At 45.7% G+C, this 24087-nt stretch overlaps 1 protein-coding gene across 5 annotated transcripts in view; it reads right to left on the bottom strand.

Annotated features, from left to right (window-relative positions):
- Nucleotides 1-2953: 2953 nt before the first annotated feature.
- Nucleotides 2954-24087, bottom strand: part of YTHDF1 (YTH N6-methyladenosine RNA binding protein 1) — an 82640-nt gene continuing 61506 nt past the window's right edge. For 2 of the 5 annotated variants that reach the window (XM_030210994.1, XM_030210993.1), the window contains exon 5: nucleotides 3432-4827. In XM_030210994.1, coding sequence (XP_030066854.1) covers nucleotides 4826-4827 — 2 coding nt within the window. In that variant the 3' untranslated portion in view covers nucleotides 3432-4825. Of the gene's footprint in view, nucleotides 4828-5744; nucleotides 5835-24087 lie in introns of all 5 variants that reach the window. The other 3 variants (XM_030210991.1, XM_030210990.1, XM_030210992.1) reach the window with 3 other exon arrangements.

Here is a 24087-nt window from a genome sequence, read left to right as displayed (position 1 = left end):
AAACCAGTCACTTTTCTATTAGTAAAATGGTTACATGCAGCTATCAATCACAGCCACAAGATGGCACCAAGCACCTGCTCTCTGTCAGTCCTTAAGTATAAATGTGTGGCAACCTATTTAACTGTAATAAAAGGAATTGCTCCAACGTCTCTCGATCCCAAGAATGTAAACATTCAGGGACATATATTTCACTGTAGACAGCTGAGGAATGTAGGCACACTAATGGGTATCATCATTCTGGTGGCTCCCAGTAGTACTGCTCTCCCAAAGCAGAGAGGAAAGAGCCTTTTCAAAGGCTCTCCTGCTCAGGGATTTTCAGGCTCACTCAGATTCTCCTCCGCTTCTCACCTCAGTAATATCTTAGCTGCCACTGAAGTACAGGAAAGTATGTCTGCATTACCAACCTGTTATATGTATTTAGATTTTGCTCACACCTTTTTCAGTAGTAGCTCAAGGTGAGTTACAGTCAGGTACTCTGGATATTTCTCTGTCCCAGGAGCGCTCACAATCCAAGTCGGTAAGCAAGTTCATTTTCGCCATTGTTAGACAAGGGGAATGCAGTCACACTAATGGGTGATAGTATAGCTTGGGGTTGCATACTGTTAGTGAGGGAAAAAGTGACCAGGTAGAGGAAGAGATGTTGGATGGCAGTAGCAGATGAATTAGGCTAAGAGAAAGAACTGCTTTCCAAATGCCCTGTCCATTTGAGACTTGGAATCAAGACAGTAGTGCCTTGTGAAGGTATGGCTAGAGGACCCTTGCTGCTTTATAGATATCCTGGATGGGAACATATATGTCAGACTGGCAACAAGTGGACTTGGCTCTTAGATGGTGGATAGGCATTTGACTTGGAGAGAGAAGAGTGGTCCAGCTGTAGCAGAAATGGATACACTTCACAACCCATTGGGAGATGGTGTGCTTTGAAACAAACTCTCAGCTTGGCAGTTTTACTGCTCTTACTGTGACAAAGTCTGCCACAATTGGAAGCAGCAGTGGAGCCAAAGCACATAACAGCAGGCTATGCTTTGTTGAAGTATGGCACAGGATAGCTGCAGTCTCACTGTAATGCTGAAATCCCCCCCCCCCCTTTTTTTTTCCAAGCAGCTGGTGTAGTGTTAAAACAGCCACCAGTCTAGCACCTGCACAGATCAGATTTGCCTCCTGGATAATCACTCCTGCAGGAACCAGTAAGGCCTGTTGTATGGACAGTCTGCTTCTATCCTTGCAGTTGGGTACCCAAAGGTGCCGCTGGTGTCCCAATGGCAATGGGCATATGGAAAGAAAGGTCTTAAATTTGGGCAGAGACAACTGAACAAAGACAAGGAAGAACAAACTGGCATCCGGTGGATGCGAGAGGAGGAGAATCAGAGTGAGCAAGGGAATCCCTATCAAGGGGCAGGGAAGCTTCTTCAAAGGTTTTTCCTACTTTGGGAGAGCACCGTTATTGGCTCTTTTTTATTCAATATTTAAGTATTTTACTGATATTGATTTTCACCAGAAACAAACATGATGGAGTACAGAAGAGGAAAAGCTAACCTTGCCCTACTTCATCAAAACAATTATTGGTTAGTGGATGGTACCTGAGACATGCAAACCTAGGAATTTCTATTAATACTTCACAAACTTGGAGTACAGAAAAAGTGATTGAACAAATAGAATGGGGCACCTGGGTGAGGTTTCCTCACACCCTCAAATGTACAGCAACAAAAATTGTTCCACAGTTTAGAAAGACATAAATGACATGTTCGGTACTGTTTCAGTGCAAATTATGAGCAAACGTTCCAACACAATATCACTTACATTTCAGCAAACATTATAGAAAATAGGTAGACCTGGCTAAAAAGTGTAAGGAGAGAGGGGTAGGGTCCAGTGCATGTTTACACACACATCCACCCTTTCCATCTTTACAACAAGTTGGCTCTGTAAATACTAGAAGCCAATCTAATATGCGAGACTATGAGGGAGAAAGCTCTCTCTCAATAATACCATTAGACAAGTGATCAGGCTATCCAGCTACATATAGCTCAGCTGGGCAATGAGACTAAACTTACAGACCAAGAAAGGGACTGCAGTAATCCAAATGTAGAAAGAACAGCATTTGCTCATTCCTTGAGATACCTATAAGGTCATAGGCAGTGAGAATTAAAAACGAGCACTAGAAAATAATTGTCTATTCATTGACAGCTTACAGTTCTAAAGACCCTTCTGAACCAATTCCAGTTCTAAAAATATTTTATGAAAATTTAAAAATGATAATACATTCTTTGTATTTGGAAACAGTAAAGTAACTACATTCTTCACTTCAAACTACAACAAAATGGAGGTGAAGACCAGTGTGATCTTGGAATACCACTGACTTACAACTTTGGATAACTCTTCTATTACTCACATAAAAACTCTCAGCCAATGTGGTTCAGATTATGGTCTGTCAAATTCATTTTTATGGTTAAGGTCTGTTTGAGCCAATTAAAACATCAACCCTGGGACAACATATATTTTACAGAGCAAAAGGTTAAAGCAACATCACTTCCCCATTAATTAAAGGCTATGCCCTAATTGGTTCATCTTCAGGGAAAGGCTACTGGTGATGGTATCAATTTAATTAGCTTATAGTACTTGCCGGCATGGAACAGTATGATTTCATATAAAACACTGTTCATTTCCCATCAATGGTTACTCAGGGCACTATGTACTGTTTGTTACCAGATGGAATGAAGTCAAAGTCTATACACCCACTTCCTTTTCTGGGTCCCGATAATCCTGAAATACAAACAGCAAGACCTGTATATGCTAGTCAAACAGCTAGAGATGAACAGATTCTTTAGTGGCTGACAAAAGCTGGTCTCACAGAAGTTTTGGTAGTATAATTTCACCACAGCTGACTTCATAATTTGAGTAATTTAATAGCAGTTAGAAGAAAATCAGCACACAAAGGGGGAAATACAACATTAAACTTGCTAAATAGATATTGTTTATTAAGGCTTGTAAGTCTCCTAGAGGAAAGGAAAGTTTAACCCAATGTCATCCATTACTCCACCCAGGCAGCAACAGTCCGGAGACAGAAATGATACGAGCTAAATACAAGTCTAAATGATACACTTTAAATTTTCTTATTTAAATCCAAGGTCCTTTTTAGAGTAAATAGTTTTCAGAAGATATTTGCTTTTCTAATATAGTAAAAGATCCTGTACAATAAAAGGCGTGCAGCTTTGCGTGTGCTAGAGCAACAGCGAGGAGCACCAGCGGCCCATGCATTTAGATACAGATCCAGCTTCTGCCTCTTCAATACATTTTCCCTTCTGTCCAGAAAAAGGTACAACAAAACAGCGTGTTTCACTTCAGAATTTTTTTTCCCAGTGGTGCCAACTAAACTCCATGCCATCCCTTGAACAGAATCCAGCCCAAACATGGTTATCCAAAGAACTGTTCAGTAGGAGATCCAGTCTTGTGTCCAAACTGTGACCTTTCATTCTGCAGTGGTCTTTTGCTACAGCAGCACAGTCCATCCAGCTTTCACACACTGTAGCCAGTAATAGAGAATTATTTTTGGTAAAATCATAAGGACAACTAAACGAAGCATGATTTTCACACTTTAAAAAAAATTCCTGAATTGAAGCATCAGAAACAAAAGAAAAGGTATCATCCACAGAGGTCAAATTAGGTTGGCAACACTTCTCTTACTAAGCCAACACAACAACTAGGTGTGAATGTGGATTAGACATACACAAAATGCCAAAGACAGGTAAGATGCAATCCACCACTCTACCCCCTTCAATATCTCCTAGGAGAACATTTATTTCAATTTAAAACATAACAAATAAGTAGAAATGACAAAGGATAAAGGGAGGGTAAAGGACAAACTGAAATATTCCAAACTTGACCATGAGAAGACCCTCAATGCTTTAAAACATTAGTCAAAAATGCCCTGAAATGTCAATCACATTACTAAAGCCACAGAACCCACAAAAGCAGCAGCACCAGTATGTGGCAGGAGCAGTCAGTCATGCCCATGTCAGCAATGGGCACAGCAGCTAAAGGAAGCAGATTTGCCTCCAAACAGATTCACACGTAAGAACTGGTTTTTAAAATTTTTATTCTCAAGCTGATTTTTCTGATGGGGAAAAATGTTAGTAAATCAAATCAGGATGTCAGCACAATTTTTCAAGTAAATGTCATCTAGACAAAATGAATGGGAGGCATATAAAAGAGCTTCACTATTTCTGAAGTGTGGAAATGTTTAAATAAAAGCTTATGTGCAAAAATCTCACAAAAAGGACTGTGTATATAGATATAGATATAGATATATTTTTTTCTTTTTTAAATCATGAAGGTAGTTTAGGAAGTAACTGAACAGGAAAATTAGGAGCATAATTGCTGGCAAGTGAGGATTCTTAATTTAAAAAAAAAATCTTTGGGAAGTATTTGAATTTGCATCTCAATTTTATATTCCATTATTATTTACTGCCTTTAAAGCAAATTAGAACATATCCATCTTTATTAAACTGGATTCTTAAGGATTTTTACAGAAATACAGATGAATACAGATTCACCTAGCAACAAAACAGGAACAAAAAAAAAAAAAAACTACACTCCTCTAAGAAGTAGGTAAAAGATGACAGTCAGTCATTTTCCCCTGCATGAGATTTTACACTGAAGTGGAAAGCTTTAGTCTCTCTCAATGCCAGGATCCAGCACCAGACTTTCAGTTTAATTCTAATTTAAGAATTTCTTCTCTTCCCCACCCCAACAGTTGAATCTGAGATCAGTTCTGGTTACATAGCACACTGAATAGGCTTATTGCTATTGTTTGTTTCGGGTCTGGCGTTCCTGTAAAAGAAAAGATAGGAATAGTTATACAAATCAAAGAGGCAGCAAGACCATATTGTGTAGCTGTAGAAATTTTCTGGAAATGAACCCAAGGAGAGGGGGAGAAAGCAATACAATCCTCTTCCCATGCATGCACACTCCAAGCTTTCTCATGCCTCACAACTTCCTAACTTTCAAAAGGGCTGAAGGGTTCCACAGGACTGAAAACTCAGTGGATGAAGGACACAAGACACTCCCTACATCCATCCCATTCTCCCCAAAAAGAGGCCATAAACAAATTGAGGTTTTCCCTAGAAAAACTGGGATCTGGGATTATGAATCTACCAAAATGTGTATAAAAAAAAAAAAAAAAAAATTTACTTGCTAAAGCTGGAAAAGATGTTAGAACATCCCAAGTTTCCACAGAACACTTTTAGGAACAAAATGTTCATCATGGAAATCCTGTAAACCTGTGTACAGTATGTACTTCCCATCTGAGTCAGGAAGATGTTTATTAACCTCCTTCCTCCACCCCATGTCTCTCTCCTCATGGTGCTCTTTTTGCCTCTTCACACATCTCAAATAGAAAACTGGAAGGTTGACATTGTGGGGTCAGTACAAGACATTTCCCCCATCCCCGAGTGTCCTCCCACACATGAAAGAAGCATGCAGAAGTGAGATGTTGTTCTTAGGGTAATATGGTGGGTAGGAGGAGTGGGGTCTGTGGTAGCTCCATGGGTTTTCTTGTATGTCTAGGCAAGAGAAATACACTGTCCTCATGGGCCTACAGCTCTGGACTGCCCTACTTTGATCTATGGGTAATAGTATTTATTTTAGGGATCTAAGATGTTTCCAGCTCCTGCACTTGCTGTCACCAAGGAAGCAAGCTGACCTTGCATAATTTATCTAATGAGATGTAAGCACATCAACCCACTCACTTTAAGGAAGCCAAGATGCTCACTTCTTCCTTATAGTCACTCAGAGCTGCCCTTTGGTTTGTTCCCAGCTGATATGGTGCTTGCACCTCCCTGAATATAAAAGTAAAACAATATTGTGCTTGCACCTCCCTGAATATAAAGGTAAAACACTGCAGAGGTTAACAATGAAATGGAGTAGCCGTTCACTGGTCACAACAATGGGCTGCCAGTGGAAGCCAGAGTTCAAAGCCTGCTTCTCTCAGTGACACTGCTTGTAACCTTGGCCACATCGCATAACCATCTCAAATCCAAACATGCTCTATCTACTAAAGCACACTATTATGTATTAATACACATTAAATAATGCAAGCCCCATCTCAATGAGGCCTATTTATTGTGTGCTTAACTCATATTAATGTAGATTAACTGATTAAATTCATATTAGTCTCTTATTTGCTGAGAGTCTAACAGGTGAAGAGACGATTTTCTCTAAATCACCTTCTTGGGAAGTTTATCAGTAGTACATAAGTTGCAATCAGCAAAATATACATCACAAAATGAAAATTTATTAAAGCCTTCTTTTCAATATAACTTTCAAGCTATGAAAGAAACAGTGTGAAAGCATCCAGGCAACTATATTTTTATTCCACAGTATTTGAAAAAGTGAAATGTAGTCACAATTAATTTCCTTTCCTATAGTCCTGCCATACCAGTATGAACAAGTGGGTTGTATCCCCCCTTACCAGCAGATGGCGACTGATTTTTCCAGCATCATCACCACCAGTACATAGACTGGTGCCCCCTGGAATTCTCCAGTATACCACTGCCAAAGCAGATTAAGGTCAAATGTGCCACACTCAAGCCTCATCTGATCACTGCAGCATAGAAATTTTAACTCCTAAAATATGCACATGCACTACTAGAGAGCAAAAGCGAGACCTCAATGAGTCCCACACAATTGCAGTCAAGGGTGGATCTCAGACTAGTATAACAGAACTAAAGGAAAGGAAATTAATAGGTAACTAAATTTCACCATCCATCTCTACCATACCAGTCTGAACAAGTGGAAATGTACCCAAACAGAATCTCACTGGGAGGGGGGAAGAGCAGAATCCCCTGAATAACTGCACTGCCAAAGGCTGACCAGCACATCAAGACTGTAATGCCTCAAGAAAGAATGTAGTGATGACCGGTCACCACTCTGCAGATATCCTCAGGCAACACCGCTCAGGCTTCTGCTTGCACCTAAGTCAAATGAGCCCTCAAACATCTTGGCACCTGCTTATTGCAACAAACATAGGCTGCTTCCACCACCACCTCAATCCAATACATGATGGAATATTACATGGGTCACAAAAAAGCACAAACAAGTGATCAGAGACACATAAGGTATTCATTTCCTGCAAGTACCAAAGTAAACCTTTCCTGACATCCAACTTGTGGAGTCTTCTAAATAGCAAATACCAAAAAGGAATAAAAGTCCCTATGAAAAAATACAGAAGAAAAAAGAAGTAGGGAAAGACCAACAAAAATTAGAAAAAAAGAAACTTCAAAGAATGACAAACACAAAGTTAAAATAATAATAATAAATAGGCCAACGGGTCTACGTAAAACAAACCCCCCTAAAACAGGAGAAGTTCAGGAGGACTGGACACAGACTCCCAACATAACAGGCTCAGTGGTATACACTAAATCTCTTTGGAGTGTTTAGCAGCGAAAGCACTTATACTGATAATTTCCTTTTGATGATTATTTAACCCCCAACAACAGACACTTGTGTTTAGAACCACATTGTGACTCCTGATGCAGGTGGTTGCACCAAAACACAGCACTGTGTCGAGTCCTTCTAAACTCCTACTATTTTTTTCTTTTGGGGGGGGGGGGGGGGAGGGGGAGATTTGTTTTATGTAGACCTACTGGCCCTTTTTTTTTTTTTTTAAGTTTTAAGTTATAGTAAACTTTTGTGTTTGTCATTTTTCGACTCCAAGGTTTCCTTTTTCTACTTTTTGTTGGTCCTTCCCTACTTTCTAGTCTTTTGGATAGAGCATCTGAATCCTTGGATCTGGAAAGGAAGGCAAGGAAACCTCCCAATTCACATGGAATAGGGAAAATGACATTCAAAAAGAATGAGGGAACTATCCAGAGGGCAGAAATGGATTGCAGCACAAGGCCTCAACTAAAACCCTTCTTTTCAACAAGATGGCCACTAAGAAAACTGTCTTCAGAGTGAGATCTTTAAGGGAGGCCATCATCAATGGCTCAAAAGATGGTCTTGAAAGAACACAGGCGCCAAGGAGCTATATGTAGTCTCGTGCCTGTGGGGCCTCTAGAGAACACAGCCTGTGCTTATCTTGTAAAGCGAATGCTACATACCTGTAGAAGGTATTCTCCGAGGACAGCAGGCTGATTGTTCTCACTGATGGGTGACGTCCACGGCAGCCCCTCCAATCGGAATCTTCACTAGCAAAGTCCTTTGCTAGCCCTCGCGCGCACCGCTCATGCGCGTCCGTCTTCCCGCCCGAAACCGGCTCGAGCCGGCCAGTCTCGTATGTAGCAAAAGAGAAACAAGGGAAGACAACTCCAAAGGGGAGGCGGGCGAGTTTGTGAGAACAATCAGCCTGCTGTCCTCGGAGAATACCTTCTACAGGTATGTAGCATTCGCTTTCTCCGAGGACAAGCAGGCTGCTTGTTCTCACTGATGGGGTATCCCTAGCCCCCAGGCTCACTCAAAACAACAACCATGGTCAATTGGGCCTCGCAACGGCGAGGACGTAACTGAGATTGACCTAAAAAAATGTACCAACTAACTGAGAGTGTAGCCTGGAACAGAACAAAACAGGGCCCTCGGGGGGTGGAGTTGGATCCTAAAGCCCAAACAGGTTCTGAAGAACTGACTGCCCGAACCGACTGTCGCGTCGGGTATCCTGCTGCAGGCAGTAATGAGATGTGAATGTGTGGACAGATGACCACGTCGCAGCTTTGCAAATTTCTTCAATGGAGGCTGACTTCAAGTGGGCTACCGACGCAGCCATGGCTCTAACATTATGAGCCGTGACATGACCCTCAAGAGCCAGCCCAGCCTGGGCGTAAGTGAAGGAAATGCAATCTGCTAGCCAATTGGATATGGTGCGTTTCCCTACAGCCACTCCCCTCCTATTGGGATCAAAAGAAACAAACAATTGGGCGGACTGTCTGTGGGGCTGTGTCCGCTCCAGATAGAAGGCCAATGCTCTCTTGCAGTCCAATGTGTGCAGCTGACGTTCAGCAGGGCAGGAATGAGGACGGGGAAAGAATGTTGGCAAGACAATTGACTGGTTCAGATGGAACTCCGACACGACCTTTGGCAAGAACTTAGGGTGAGTGCGGAGGACTACTCTGTTATGATGAAATTTGGTGTAAAGGGCCTGGGCTACCAGGGCCTGAAGCTCACTGACTCTACGAGCTGAAGTAACTGCCACCAAGAAAATGACCTTCCAGGTCAAGTACTTCAGATGGCAGGAATTCAGTGGCTCAAAAGGAGGTTTCATCAGCTGGGTGAGAACGACATTGAGATCCCATGACACTGTAGGAGGCTTGACAGGGGGCTTTGACAAAAGCAAACCTCTCATGAAGCGAACAACTAAAGGCTGTCCTGAGATCGGCTTACCTTCCACATGGTAATGGTATGCACTGATTGCACTAAGGTGAACTCTTACAGAGTTGGTCTTGAGACCAGACTCAGACAAGTGCAGAAGGTATTCAAGCAGGGTCTGTGTAGGACAAGAGCGAGGAGCTAGGGCCTTGCTGTCACACCAGACGGCAAACCTCCTCCATAGAAAGAAGTAACTCCTCTTAGTGGAATCTTTCCTGGAAGCAAGCAAGATACGGGAGACACCCTCTGACAGGCCCAAAGAGGCAAAGTCTACGCTCTCAACATCCAGGCCGTGAGAGCCAGGGACCGGAGGCTGGGATGCAGAAGAGCCCCTTCGTCCTGCGTGATGAGGGTCGGAAAACACTCCAATCTCCACGGTTCTTCGGAGGATAACTCCAGAAGAAGAGGGAACCAGATCTGACGCGGCCAAAAAGGAGCAATCAGAATCATGGTGCCTCGGTCTTGCTTGAGTTTCAACAAAGTCTTCCCCACCAGAGGAATGGGAGGATAAGCATACAGCAGGCCCTCCCCCCAATCCAGGAGGAAGGCATCCGATGCCAGTCTGCCGGGGGCCTGAAACCTGGAACAGAAATGAGGGACTTTGTGGTTCACTCGAGATGCGTAGAGATCCACCAAGGGGGTGCCCCACGCTTGGAAGATCTGGCGCACCACTCTGGAGTTGAGCGACCACTCGTGAGGTTGCATAATCCGGCTCAGTCTGTCGGCCAGACTGTTGTTTACGCCTGCCAGATATGTGGCTTGGAGCACCATGCCGAGACGGCGAGCCCAGAGCCACATGCTGACGGCTTCCTGACACAGGGGGCGAGATCCGGTGCCCCCCTGCTTGTTGACATAGTACATGGCAACCTGGTTGTTTGTCTGAATTTGGATAATTTGATGGGACAGCCGATCTCCGAAAGCCTTCAGAGCGTTCCAGATCGCTCGCAACCCCAGGAGATTGATCTGTAGACCGCGTTCCTGGAGGGACCAGCTTCCTTGGGTGTGAAGCCCATCGACATGAGCTCCCCATCCCAGGAGAGACGCATCCGTGGTCAGCACTTTTTGTGGCTGAGGAATTTGGAAAGGGCGTCCCAGAGTCAAATTGGACCAAATCGTCCACCAATACAGGGATTCGAGAAAACTCGTGGACAGGTGGATCACGTCTTCTAGATCCCCAGCAGCCTGAAACCACTGAGAAGCTAGGGTCCATTGAGCAGATCTCATGTGAAGGCGGGCCATGGGAGTCACATGAACTGTGGAGGCCATGTGGCCTAGCAATCTCAACATCTGCCGAGCTGTGATCTGCTGGGACGCTCGCACCCGCGAGACGAGGGACAACAAGTTGTTGGCTCTCGTCTCTGGGAGATAGGCGCGAGCCGTCCGAGAATCCAACAGAGCTCCTATGAATTCGAGTCTCTGTGCTGGGAGAAGATGGGACTTTGGGTAATTTATCACAAACCCCAGTAGCTCCAGGAGGCGAATAGTCATCTGCATGGACTGCAGGGCTCCTGCCTCGGACGTGTTCTTCACCAGCCAATCGTCGAGATATGGGAACACGTGCACCCCCAGCCTGCGAAGTGCCGCTGCTACTACAGCCAAGCACTTTGTGAACACCCTGGGCGCAGAGGCGAGCCCAAAGGGTAGCACACAGTACTGGAAGTGACGTGTGCCCAGCTGAAATCGCAGATACTGTCTGTGAGCTGGCAGTATCGGGATGTGTGTAGGCATCCTTCAAGTCCAGAGAGCATAGCCAATCGTTTTCCTGAATCATGGGGAGGAGGGTGCCCAGGGAAAGCATCCTGAACTTTTCTTTTACAAGATATTTGTTCAGGGCCCTTAGGTCTAGGATGGGACGTATCCCCCCTGTTTTCTTTTCCACAAGGAAGTACCTGGAATAGAATCCCAGCCCTTCTTGCCCGGATGGCACGGGCTCGACCGCATTGGCGCTGAGAAGGGCGGAGAGTTCCTCTGCAAGTACCTGCTTGTGCTGGAAGCTGTAAGACTGAGCTCCCAGTGGACAATTTGGAGGTTTTGAGGCCAAATTGAGGGTGTATCCTTGCCGGACTATTTGCAGAACCCACTGATCGGAGGTTATGAGAGGCCACCTTTGGTGAAAAGCTTTCAACCTCCCCCCGACCGGCAGGTCGCACGGCACTGACACTTGGATGTCGGCTATGCTCTGCTGGAGCCAGTCAAAAGCTCGCCCCTTGCTTTTGCTGGGGAGCCGTGGGGCCTTGCTGAGGCGCACGCTGCTGACGAGAGCGAGTGCGCTGGGGCTTAGCCTGGGCCGCAGGCTGTCGAGAAGGGGGATTGTACCTACGCTTGCCAGAAGAGTAGGGAACAGTCCTCCTTCCCCCAAAAAATCTTCTACCTGTAGAGGTAGAGGCTGAAGGCTGCCGGCGGGAGAACTTGTCGAATGCGGTGTCCCGCTGGTGGAGATGCTCTACCACCTGCTCGACCTTCTCTCCAAAAATATTGTCCGCACGGCAAGGCGAGTCCGCAATCCGCTGCTGGAGTCTATTCTCCAGGTCGGAGGCACGCAGCCATGAGAGCCTGCGCATCACCACACCTTGAGCAGCGGCCCTGGACGCAACATCAAAGGTGTCATACACCCCTCTGGCCAGGAATTTTCTGCACGCCTTCAGCTGCCTGACCACCTCCTGAAAAGGCTTGGCTTGCTCAGGGGGGAGCGCATCAACCAAGCCCGCCAACTGCCGCACATTGTTCCGCATGTGTATGCTCGTGTAGAGCTGGTAAGACTGGATTTTGGCCACGAGCATAGAGGAATGGTAGGCCTTCCTCCCAAAGGAGTCTAAGGTTCTAGAGTATTTGCCCAGGGGCGCCGAAGCATGCTCCCTAGAACTCTTAGCCTTCTTTAGGGCCAGATCCACAACTCCAGAGTCGTGAGGCAACTGAGTGCGCATCAGCTCTGGGTCCCCATGGATCCGGTACTGGGACTCGATCTTCTTGGGAATGTGGGGATTACTTAATGGCTTGGTCCAGTTCGCAAGCAATGTCTTTTTCAGGACATGGTGCAAGGGAACAGTGGACGCTTCCTTAGGTGGAGAAGGATAGTCCAGGAGCTCAAACATTTCAGCCCTGGGCTCGTCCTCCACAACCACCGGGAAGGGGATGGCCGTAGACATCTCCCGGACAAAGGAAGCGAAAGACAGACTCTCAGGAGGGGAAAGCTGTCTTTCAGGAGAGGGAGTGGGATCGGAAGGAAGACCCTCAGACTCCTCGTCAGAGAAATATCTGGGGTCTTCTTCCTCTTCCCACGAGGCCTCACCCTCGGTGTCAGACACAAGTTCACGAACCTGTGTCTGCAACCTCGCCCGGCTCGACTCAGTGGAGCCACGTCCACGATGGGGGCGTCGAGAGGTAGACTCCCTCGCCCGCATCGGCGAAGCTCCCTCCGCCGACGTAGTCGGGGAGCCTTCCTGGGAGGTGGCCGCAGTCGGCACCGCACGCGGTACCGACGTCAGGGACCTCACCCCGGGCGATGGGCCAGCCGGCGCCACGCTCGACGGTACCGGAGGCGCAAGCACCGCCGGTAACGGAGGGGTAGGGCGCAACAGCTCTCCCAGAATCTCTGGGAGAACGGCCCGGAGGCTCTCGTTCAGAGCGGCTGCAGAGAAAGGCATGGAGGTCGATGCAGGCGTCGACGTCAGAACCTGTTCCGGGCGTGGAGGCTGTTCCGGGCTGTCCAGAGTGGAGCGCATCGATACCTCCTGAACAGAGGGTGAGCGGTCCTCTCGGTGCCGATGCCTGCTGGGTACCGACTCCCTCGGCGACCCAGAGCTCTCGGTGCCGACGTGGGGAGGAGACCGGTGTCGATGCTTCTTCGACTTCTTCCGAAGCATGTCAGCGGAGCTCCCCGGCACCGACGAGGAGGACGTAGAATCCAGCCGTCGCTTCCTCGGGGCCGAGGTCGAAGGAGGTCGATCTCGGGGGGGCTGTACCGCAGGAGCCCTCAGGGTAGGGGGAGACCCACCCGAAGGCTCACCGCCACCAGCAGGGGAATGGACAGCCCTCACCTGCACTCCTGACGATGCACCACCGTCCGACGACATCAGCAGACGAGGTCCCGGTACCACCGACGTCGATGCAGCTATCCGATGTCTCGGCGCCGATGCAGAGGGCCGATGCCTCGATGCACTGGCTGCCGAGGAAGAAGGTCTGGACGCTGACGACGTCGATGCACTCGATGACCCTGGTGTCGATGCCGACGAAGAGCCCGAGAACAAAACGTTCCACTGGGCCAATCTCGCTACCTGAGTCCGCCTTTGTAACAGGGAACACAGACTACAGTTCTGAGGACGGTGCTCGGCCCTCAGACACTGAAGACACGACGAGTGCCTATCAGTGAGCGAGATTACCCGGGCGCACTGGGTGCACTTCTTGAAGCCGCTGGAAGGCTTCGATGTCATGGGCGGAAAAATCACGCCGGCGAAATCAAAATCCGAAATGACGAAAGTGAGCACCAAAACTTTAAGGGAGAAAAAATCTCCGAGGCCGAAAAGAGGCCTACCCCGACGACGAAAGAAAACTTACCGGGGCAAAATCTGAAAAATACGGGAAGGGGCAAACGAAACCCGAGAGGGCTTCCGGAGCACTTCCCAAGCAGTTTGGATTTTCCGAAGAAAACACGTCGAAAAAGGACACGCGAGGTCGACTTTCCGGGGCTCGACACGACGAAAACACGACCGTACCGAGTGCGGACGAAAGAAGACTGGCCGGCTCGAGCCGGTTTCGGGCGGGAAGACGGCCGCGCATGCGCGGTGCGCGCGAGGGCTAGCAAAGGACTTTGCTAGTGAAGATTCCGATTGGAGGGGCTGCCGTGGACGTCACCCATCAGTGAGAACAAGCAGCCTGCTTGTCCTCGGAGAACTAGTGCATACGCTCTTCTGTGAGGAATACAGCTCCCTGCACTATGTTGAAGAGGAACCTAGGTATTCCAAGTTCTGGGACGAGTCAGACAACTTCTGGTCATGATCACGATCCAGTCCAGACCTTCCAAGAAATGAATCACCTGGATCATGGCTAATCGGGACTGTGCCTCTGAGTCAGTCCTCATCAGCCAGTCATTGACATAAAAGTGGACCTGGATCCCCTGACTGCAGAGATGGGCCATCATGAACACCATCACATTGGAGAAGCTATGCAGAATTGTCGAAAAGCCAAAGGAAGAGCTCAAAACTGGAAATGCTTGCCTAGTGCATTGAACAACAGAAAGTGCTCGCAGTTGGGTCTGATGGGAATGTGGAAGTAGGCAAATAGGCATCCATCAAATCCAAAGAGGTCGAGAATTCACCTGGATGTACCAATGTGATGACCATGTGCAGTGTTCTCCATGTGTGACCTACATAATAGGAAAGCTTTCGGAGGGCCCAAGAGACTCTAACATAGGGTCCCATTCCTCCGGCTTGACCACCAACAGCGATGTCAGCTGTAATGCCACCCTGACACAGTCAGCGAGATGGAGCAGCAGCTCTCTCCAAAACAGAATTGATAGCAAGCACTCCTCCTCCTCTGGAGGGCCTGGGGGGGGGGGGGGGGGGGAGGTCTGACTCTGGTTTCCTGAGGAGGGCAAGTCTGAGAAGGCTCCTTTCCCTCTTCAAGGGCTCCCAGAGAGTCCACCCACCCACTGAGGGCCAGCTTGCATCTCCAGAACTTATTTCCACCCACAGAGGCCCCATGGAGTCCAAGCCGCTTCAGGGTTGCTGTGACCTGATCTACCTAATCCGGGGGCTGCCATCACTGGCCAGGGCATCTTTGATCAGCTTGACACCTGCTGGGGCCACTCTACACCCAGGGCCCCTGCTAGCCCCCTATGCAAAGGTGGGGGAGGGGTGGAGGAAGAGGAAGGACCCCCTCCCCCATCTAGCCACAGATTAGAGCTGGTTAGGCTGCACAGATAAGACAGCCAGCAACAAAATAGCTGCTGTTCCCACCAATGCCATTGGGACTGTGGGTCCTGAGACTCAGGGTAAACCTTTTCCAGAGCTGGGAAGGCAGCAGAACTAGAGGGCATGAAATGAGATTGAAGGGGGGCAGACTCAAAAAAAATGTCAGGAAGTATTTTTTCACGGAGAGAGTGGTGGATGCTTGGAATGCCCTCCCGCAGGAGGTGGTGGAGAGGAAAACGGTAACGGAATTCAAACGCGTGGGATAAACATAAAGGAATCCTGTTCAGAAGAAATGGATCCTCAGGAGCTTAGCTGGGATTGGGTGGCAGAGTTGGTGGTGGGAGGCGGGGCTGGTGGTTGGGAGGCAGGGATAGTGCTGGCCAGACTTATACGGTCTGCGCCAGAGCCGGTGGTGGGAGGCGGGGCTGGTGGTTGGGAGGCGGGGATAGTGCTGGGCAGACTTGTACAGTCTGTGCCCTGAAAATGACAGTTACAAATCAAGGTAAGATATACACAAAAACTAGCACATATGAGTTTGTCTTGTTGGGCAGACTGGATGGACCGTGCAGGTCTTTTTCTGCCGTCATCTACTATGTTTTTTTTCCACTGCGATTTGGGTGCCCCTAAATCCTCCACAGCTGTTTCCAAAAATCAGAAAAGGCCCATCACAGCTGAGAGAGAACCAGCAGCTGTACTCAAGTCACCAGTTCCCACAGTTTAGTGCTGACCAGCAGGAATGCCCACACACAGGGCCACTGTGCATCTGCCCAGACACAGCTGTGGTCCACAGAAGGAACACTGCCTGGGTTGCACAAAGCAACCCACTGACCCCTGGTTGCTCCTACAGGTAACTAAAGGTTTGCTCCTTGTATTCTCTGACAAATAGGGGAATAAGGCTAAATTAGGCAGGAGAGGGAGCCAGAGAGGAACACTCCCATAGGAGCGTTGGAGGGGAGGAGGGAAACACTCCCTCCACAGGCAAAGCACCTGAAAGACAGCCTTGAATTACACCAAGCTAGAACTTGCGGTCACTGACTTGGGGCTGCACAGACTGATTGCACTCCACTAGGACAAAGTCTGTTAGGCCTAGCTCCCCCACCATGCAGACTGGGATGTGCTGCACCAGCCTGAACCTTACTATCTGCTGGAGGTAGAAAAAATGCTGGAGAATTTCTGGATGCACCATCCTAAAAATCAAATTTTCCTACCTCCATCTGCTGGCAGGAAGGGAACACAACCCAAATGTTTAAACTAGTAAGGCGAAGACAATATGGAAAAGAACTTAAACATGTCAGTCTCCTAAATTGATGGGTAGAAATGGAGAACTGGTGTCTTACCTGATAAAATTTTCTTTCCTTTAGTCCTACCAGACCAGTCCAGACTAATGTGTTATGACCATCCACCAGTGGAAGGAGACAGAGAAAATAGTTCCAAGTAATTTGCCCCTTAAGGGTATTGTGCAGCCTGAACTGTTTAGTATTTTAATAGCCAAGCAATGGGTTGACATCTACAATGAAGAACATTAAAAAATCTGACCAATAAGGCCATTCAGCCTTAGCTGCAGCATACAGAGTGGGTCATACTTAACTGACATACAGATATTTCACAGAGTCAGGAGATGTGGCCTGAGCTGTAATGAAGTATGGCTTCTACTCAACTGACATACAGATACTTCACTGAGTCAGGAGATGTGTTCTGACTTGGAGTATGGCTCATACTCAACTGATAGATATTTCACAGAGCCAGGAGAGGTATGACATAAATGGAACAAATATGGCAAGTTGAAGAAATGACATCCATGTAGCAACATAAGACCTAAGCAAAATCAGAAAGAGAGGGATCTGGACTGGTCTGGTAGGACTCGAGGAAAGAAAATCAAGCAAGACAATTTTTCCTTCCTTTACATCCATACCAGACAGTCCAAACTAATGGGATGTAGAACAGTAGTGACTAAAAAATGCAAAAGCAGCAAGGAAAATAACTTCTGTGAATAAACAGAATAGGAACATCTCCCCGGAAAAAAAAAGATAAGGAATAAAGGTCACAGAAGAGGTACCGTATGGAGTTCCATGAACAGATAGGAATGCCAGCCCATAGCATTGGAGAAAATGCAAGACATGTGTGGACTAGCAGAAGCCTTAATCTAAGGCATTCCAAAAAAATGTTGTGCAAGAACACTCCAAAATCAAGGACAGCTTATGAAGGAAACACAAAATCTCCAAAGAGTGCTAGAGGTGCTGAAAAATGGACGGCAGGAAAACCAATAGTAAACTGAAAAATGGCTCTGGAAACATAAAACCAAGAAATAAGGCCAGCGAAGCCCAAGTAAAATGGCAAGAGTCTGACTGAATAGCCTAGAAGGCCAAACTCAGACACCGAAACCCTAATATTCTGTTAATAAAGGAACAAAAGGGCCTGAAATAAATGCACCAAACACAGCCAGGTTAAATAGGGATGAAACCCATAGGCCTAGCCCAATTTCATGCAATTCAATTTTGCAGACTTCTGAAGCTACGTAACCATGCTGGGCAAGGCCTCAGTGACCCTGAGAGATAAGTGCAACATCAAAGCTGCAGGATATATGAACCATGTGGTCTGTATAAGAGTAGCATAACAGAAGGCCTCCAAAACACACAACAAACAATGGTCAGAGTAGGCAAGCTATGACAGGCATCCATTAACAAAAAGGAAAACAGCATACTAGAGTCTCAGGCACCAGAGGAGTTGATGAATTGCAAAGGTGTATGACAATAGCAAGATGGGAAGCGGAAGCTATAATTAGAAAGATATAGGCCACCACCTTTGCAAGTAACCATACAGACGACTACGGAATACCACACCATACCGGCATCCATTGTAGCCAGAGCTCAACGGACGTCTGCCGTGTGCAATGTAGTACAAGCAGCTGCTAAGGCCAGCACCATATAGGCAACTGGTGTAGCCAAAGTCCTAAAAGGCAACTGCTGTAGTTACACCCTAAAGGCTGCTGTAGCCAGCATCCTATGGACAGCCAAATTAGCCAATACCCTACAGACCACTGGAGTAGCCAACGTCCAACAGTTTTCTCCTGCGTCTCACACTATGCAGGCAGCCAGTGTAGCCATCTTCCTATAGGCAGCTGGAGTATCCAGCCCCACCCCCAGGTGACCATGGTAGCCTGTAACCCAAAGGTGGCTACATACTGTAGCTACAGCCAGGACCAAACAGGCAGCCGCTGTAGTCAATGCCAAAGAAGCAGCAACCAAAGCCAGTGATACCAAGGCACCTATTTCAGCTAGCAGTAACGAGCCAACTGTCATAGCTGGCAAGACGCTGGCTATTGTGCTAGATAATGTGAAGGGACTAAGGTGGTAACTGGTGCCATGCATGAAACTATAGTAGGTGTTCCCCCACACAGGTGAGTAAAAATAGCAGTGGAACCAGATACAGTAAATTCTGGTTCCCTACCCTGGTTTTCAGTGGGCTGCTAACCATGAGATTACTCCTTCACAAAGAGAGGTAGTAGTGAGAGCTGGAGATAGGTGACTGCAGTATGTGGTCACATACATATGGTTGTGATTAAGTGGTGCAGTTGATTGTGGCAAGTCAAAGGAAAGGTGGTCACTATTCCATGCAGAAGTGTGGATACTGTCACTGAAACTACTCCTGTTCATGCTGTAACTGAAGCTGCCTCATCCAAATTCATTCCTAAGGACGCTGTATCTGAATCCACAGATGAGGATGCAACGCCAAAACTGGGAAGGTTTAACCTAAAACTGAGGATGCTGCATTTAAAGTAACATAGTAACATATAGTAACATAGTAGATGACGGCAGAAAAAGACCTGCACGGTCCCATCCAGTCTGCCCAACAAGATAAACTCATATGTGCTACTTTTTGTATATACCTTACCTTGATTTGTACCTGTCCTTTTTAGGGCACAGACCGTATAAGTCTGCCCAGCACTATTAAAGTCATGCTCACATTTAAAAGCCACCTCTGCATTTGCCTCAAACATACCCTACATGCTGCTGTTACGTAAGAACGACCCCAACTGCAAGCAGGTCCATGTCTCAAGACACTAGATGAAGCTGAGATAGAAGTAGTGAGAAAGGAGCACCAGGTAGACCATCAAAACTGCTATATCACCCAGCTAAATTTTGGAAAAGGCTATACCATACAGTCAACTGAAAAAGGCACAAGCAAAGGGGAAGCCCAGCAATACCATGCCACTAGTTGACAGCTGTGCAATCCACTCAACCCAGTAGTGATGGCACAGTTATAGAGGTTACAGAGAAGAACTTGGGAAGATATTAGCAAGCCACAAGTTGGCTGATGTAGCCATGACCTAGATGATTTTTTTTTCCTCACGATTACAGCAAACCCCAAAGGTCGATGTGACTGGGTTACTGTCAATACCATGAATACATGAAACTACAAGGCTGCTGTCATCCAGCAGCCAAAGACACTGCCACCACTCAGCATAACAAGACATCACTGCCCTACAGCAGCACAGGCTGTTGCCACTACACAGTAGCACAGGCCATTGCTTCTACTTAGCAGTTACAGGATGATGCTCACAGCAGCAGAGGAGGGTGCTGCCCAAAAATCTAGACAGAACTTCACTGCTAAAAGCAGGACTTGACACTGCTGCTAAATATCTGCACAGGACACTCCTGTGAAACATCTGCATAGGTTGATGGATTCAAAAAACAGCACAGGACATTGTTGACATGTGCAGCATAAGATCTTACTGCTATCTCACAGAAGAGTACATTACTGCCACACAGCAGTACACAAAAGAACTCCCATTTCGCAGAATATTTGGCTGTTGTCAGCAGGCAGACGAAAAGTAGGCTGCTACGAAGCAACCAAGGAGGGTGCTGAACAAAAAATTCTGCAAAAATTCAGCCTTGTAGGTACAGACCAGAACCGGTTGCCCTAAGCTATCTGAGGTAGGTATAAGAGGAAACAAAAGGGTATAGTGCCTTCTTACAATACTAGAGAACAATCGCAAGAAAAGAATGCTGTTGAGCAGAACCCAAAATTAGACATTGTACTGAGCAATACTTTAATAAGAAGCCAAGCTGAAGCACAACCCCAAAAGGAGCACTTTACTCTGCTGCAAACTAGCAGAATACAAAATAACTTGTGAATGCTGCATGAATGTATACATGCCACAGCAACTATAACTGCAATTGAAATGACCATCGGTGAGCTTACCACGACAGTTACAGATTTTTTTTTAAACCCCTCTCACATGAAAACAGAAACAAAGGAGTGCCATAAGAGCCCATCAGAGCTTTAATTTAAGGGAGAAAGGTAACTCAATGTGATAGCTGTGAAGAACTGAAAAAAATCAGAACTGTGATACAAAGCTAACAAAGTCAGCTGAAACATGAAATTGAAATCTTTTGGCCCAGAATGACCTATTAACACAGCTCTTATCGCAGTTGAACTGAAGTGAGAGAACAGCAGCCTGTCAAGAGGGCACTGCTAGGGGAAGGACTTGGAAAAGAAAAGGTTCCAGCATCTCAAAATGAAGTAGGTGGGAAGGAAACTACTTCACTGAAAAACAGAGAAGTTAGGTGCAATTGCATAAACTGAAAGGCACAAAAAACAAAGTACTAATTGCCCATCTGCTAAATGTAATCAGCAGTGCTAAAAACTAAAAGAAGTTCAAACAAAGACCACACAATCAGCGTGCCTCAGCAAAGGAGGAGCTCTGAGTGAACAGAAGTCTGCTAAAAGTTTTAAAAAGCACCGATTTCTGAACTGCTGACAAAATATTAAAAACCAGCAGGAAGATAAAAAGATACTTACCTCAGTGATGCCAACACTTGCAGTAAAGAAAGTATACAATTGCAACCTTGCCAGGCAGGAAATGGTTTGCCCAAAACAGAAATCCTTAGTCTCACTTGGCTCTCTATAGATGCCCCACCAGGAAGGGGGAGGGGAGGGACCAAGAATCACTGGATGTCACCCTACCAGGGAGATGAGGGACTCTACCCCACCAAGTGTCATCCTAGCTCAGATATAACTTCCAGGAATAAAATGAGCAGAATTCACCAGCAGGAACATCCTGCTCACGTGACACCTGGAAACCAGGTCAGGAGCTAACAGATAAGCACCAAGAAGGAGCTGCATGATCTGTCCACCATCTGCTTAGAGACAGAAAACAAAATACTGAACATTCCAAGCTGAAAACCCTTAAGGGGCGAATTACTTGAAACTATTCTGTCTCCTTGCACTGGTGGATGGATATAACCCATTAGGGCTGGTCTGGTATGGGTGTAAAAGAAAACACTGATGACCGTTCAGTAAAAGCCATGCCAAGTACTGTACCGTGTTTCTCACACCTTCATGCCCTCCTATATGATCTGATATTGTTCTATCTAGCTGGTTAAATCTGTATTTCAGCTCCATTTGTATACTGCCATTCACCCAGCTGCCACTAAATTGTGGAACACTGCCCATTTAGCTAAGACATAAACATGATTAATATAGAGGGTCTGAAAGTGATTGAAGACTTGGCATTTTCTTATTATTATAAGGAACAGGGCTTTGGAGTTGGTACACCAAACCTTCAACTCCCACTCCTATTGATATTAGGCTTTAAATGTCTTGTTCTGGATCTAAAGTACTGGTAAATATTTTACTATTTACTAGTACTTTAAATCCAAGACAAAGGGAAAACTGGGCTCCCCAGTTCCCACTGCAGCTCCTTGTGACCCCAGGCAATGTCACTTAACCCTCAGAAAAACAGACTGTAAGCCCAGTAGGAACAGAGAAAATATCTGCATAGAATGTGTAAATTGCTTTGGTTGTAACACAGAAAGGCAGTATATCTTTGTTCTGGATCTAAAGTACTGGTAAATATAACTTTAGATCCAGGACAAAGATTTAAAGATTAAATTGATACATTTACCAAGTATTATAATTTTTTTATTTTTTAAGCTGGAATAAAGTAAATTTTTACTGGCTCAGTTTCCACTCAAAATTGTTTCTGACTTTCTGATAAGGAATTGATGCCAGATTATAGTATAGGGGAGTGAACTGACCTAACAGCCATAGCAGGTGCTAGGGGGGAATGGTGAAAGGGTAGCTACGCAGGAAGTGAATGGATGTGTGTGTCTCGTTATTTGGTTATGCATGTTTTAGGATATAATTCCACTTTGTTTAGTTTAATAAATGTAAGGCTGCTTATAAATCCCCAAAATTAGCTTAACACATCTACATGATGGAATATTTATTAGGAATAGGAAACAGCAGTAATAACCTTATGACCCAAAAGTTCATAATTACACAGGAACATAAGACATTTGAAGATAAAATGGATCACACATTCATACAAAAAAAAGACTTAGCAGACAATGGGGTTTCACTCACTACCAGAAATAATTCTACTGTTTCTCTGCCAACTTGTAACAATCAAATACATCACAACCTCCATTAGACAAACACTCCCCCCTCCACCTTCATGCAACCTTTGTAATATTCTATGATTTGGTTGCATTTTATGACACTGTCATTTTTAGCTCTTACCTGAGGAATAAAGTGTTAATATATTCTTGCCTAGCTTTCAATAATAAAGTTTAACAGAGGGAAAGTATTTTATAAATATATACTCCCATCTATAGATTAGATACAGATATACACACACATATAGACTGTGTATGTATATAGATGTATGTATATATCTACTTAGACAAACATCTGTATACCTACACATATACACAAAGTGATGTGAAAGTCTCCCCTCCCCTGTCTAATATTACATTTTGTTTAAAGATCTAAAACCATGGGGAACCTGAGTAAAAAACACAACACAGTTTTTAAACTATTTTTTCATTTATTTAAGGAACAAAATTACCCAATACCCTTAACACCCATATGAAAAAGTAACTACTCTCTTAATCAACTGACCAAATTTAATTCATAATTAGATTCAGTTGACTGAACATAGCCAGGCTTGATGCAGCCCGCCATGTTAAATCTAAAGTTTACAATACATTGAACCTTGCCACGAGAGTGAAATCGTCTCCACAATGTTTCTACAAACACTCTATACCACGATCAAAGGAAATTCCAGAAGAGATGAGAAAAAAAAAAGTTGTTACAATATCAGTCAAAGAATTACAAAGCCATTTCTAAAGCTGTGGGGACTCCACTGAACCACAGCAAGCCATCTCGTCCAAATGGAGGGCACTTGGAACAGTGGTAAATCTTCCCAGGAGTGGCTAGCCTGCCAAAATTACTCCAAGGGCGCAGCAACAACTCATCTGACAAATCACAAAATACTCCAGAACAAGTGACTGAGGGTTGCTCCTGTCCCAACTTCACCACTAGACCACCAGGGACTATAAAGGTAGCTCGGGGAGGGGGTATTACTGATGGGCGGAGCACATAAGGTGCGAGATGCAGTTTCAACTGTTTATGGGGGGATGTACAGAGAGCTATAGGTGGATGAAAGCGGCACATGCGAGAGGGAGGGGTGAGAAGAGCCAGATTATGCAAAGGTCAGATGATACACAGGTATAGATTTATGCATGTGCATACACGCACACATACATATCTATACCGTGTTTCCAAATAGGATCCCTTTTATTTTTCTCTCCAAATAATTGGGTGTACAATAATAAAACTTGCCTCACAAGTAGGCCTATGATAGACCTATAAAATGACCATGCAACAAATATGTGAAATTATAAATATTCTTTGTAAATGTCACATAAAAGAGGTACTTCGAAATGTCACATGGACAAGTGAAAAAAAATGTCAGTGCTAAGAACACTATGCTGAAAATCAATCTCCACATAAAAATTTGCCAAATTTAATTTTTTGC

This window comes from Microcaecilia unicolor, chromosome 8 (assembly GCF_901765095.1).
Source record: "Microcaecilia unicolor chromosome 8, aMicUni1.1, whole genome shotgun sequence".
NCBI lineage: Eukaryota > Metazoa > Chordata > Amphibia > Gymnophiona > Siphonopidae > Microcaecilia > Microcaecilia unicolor.
The sequence above is the reverse complement of the archived record's forward strand: the minus strand, read 5'-3'. Positions and strand labels throughout refer to the sequence as shown.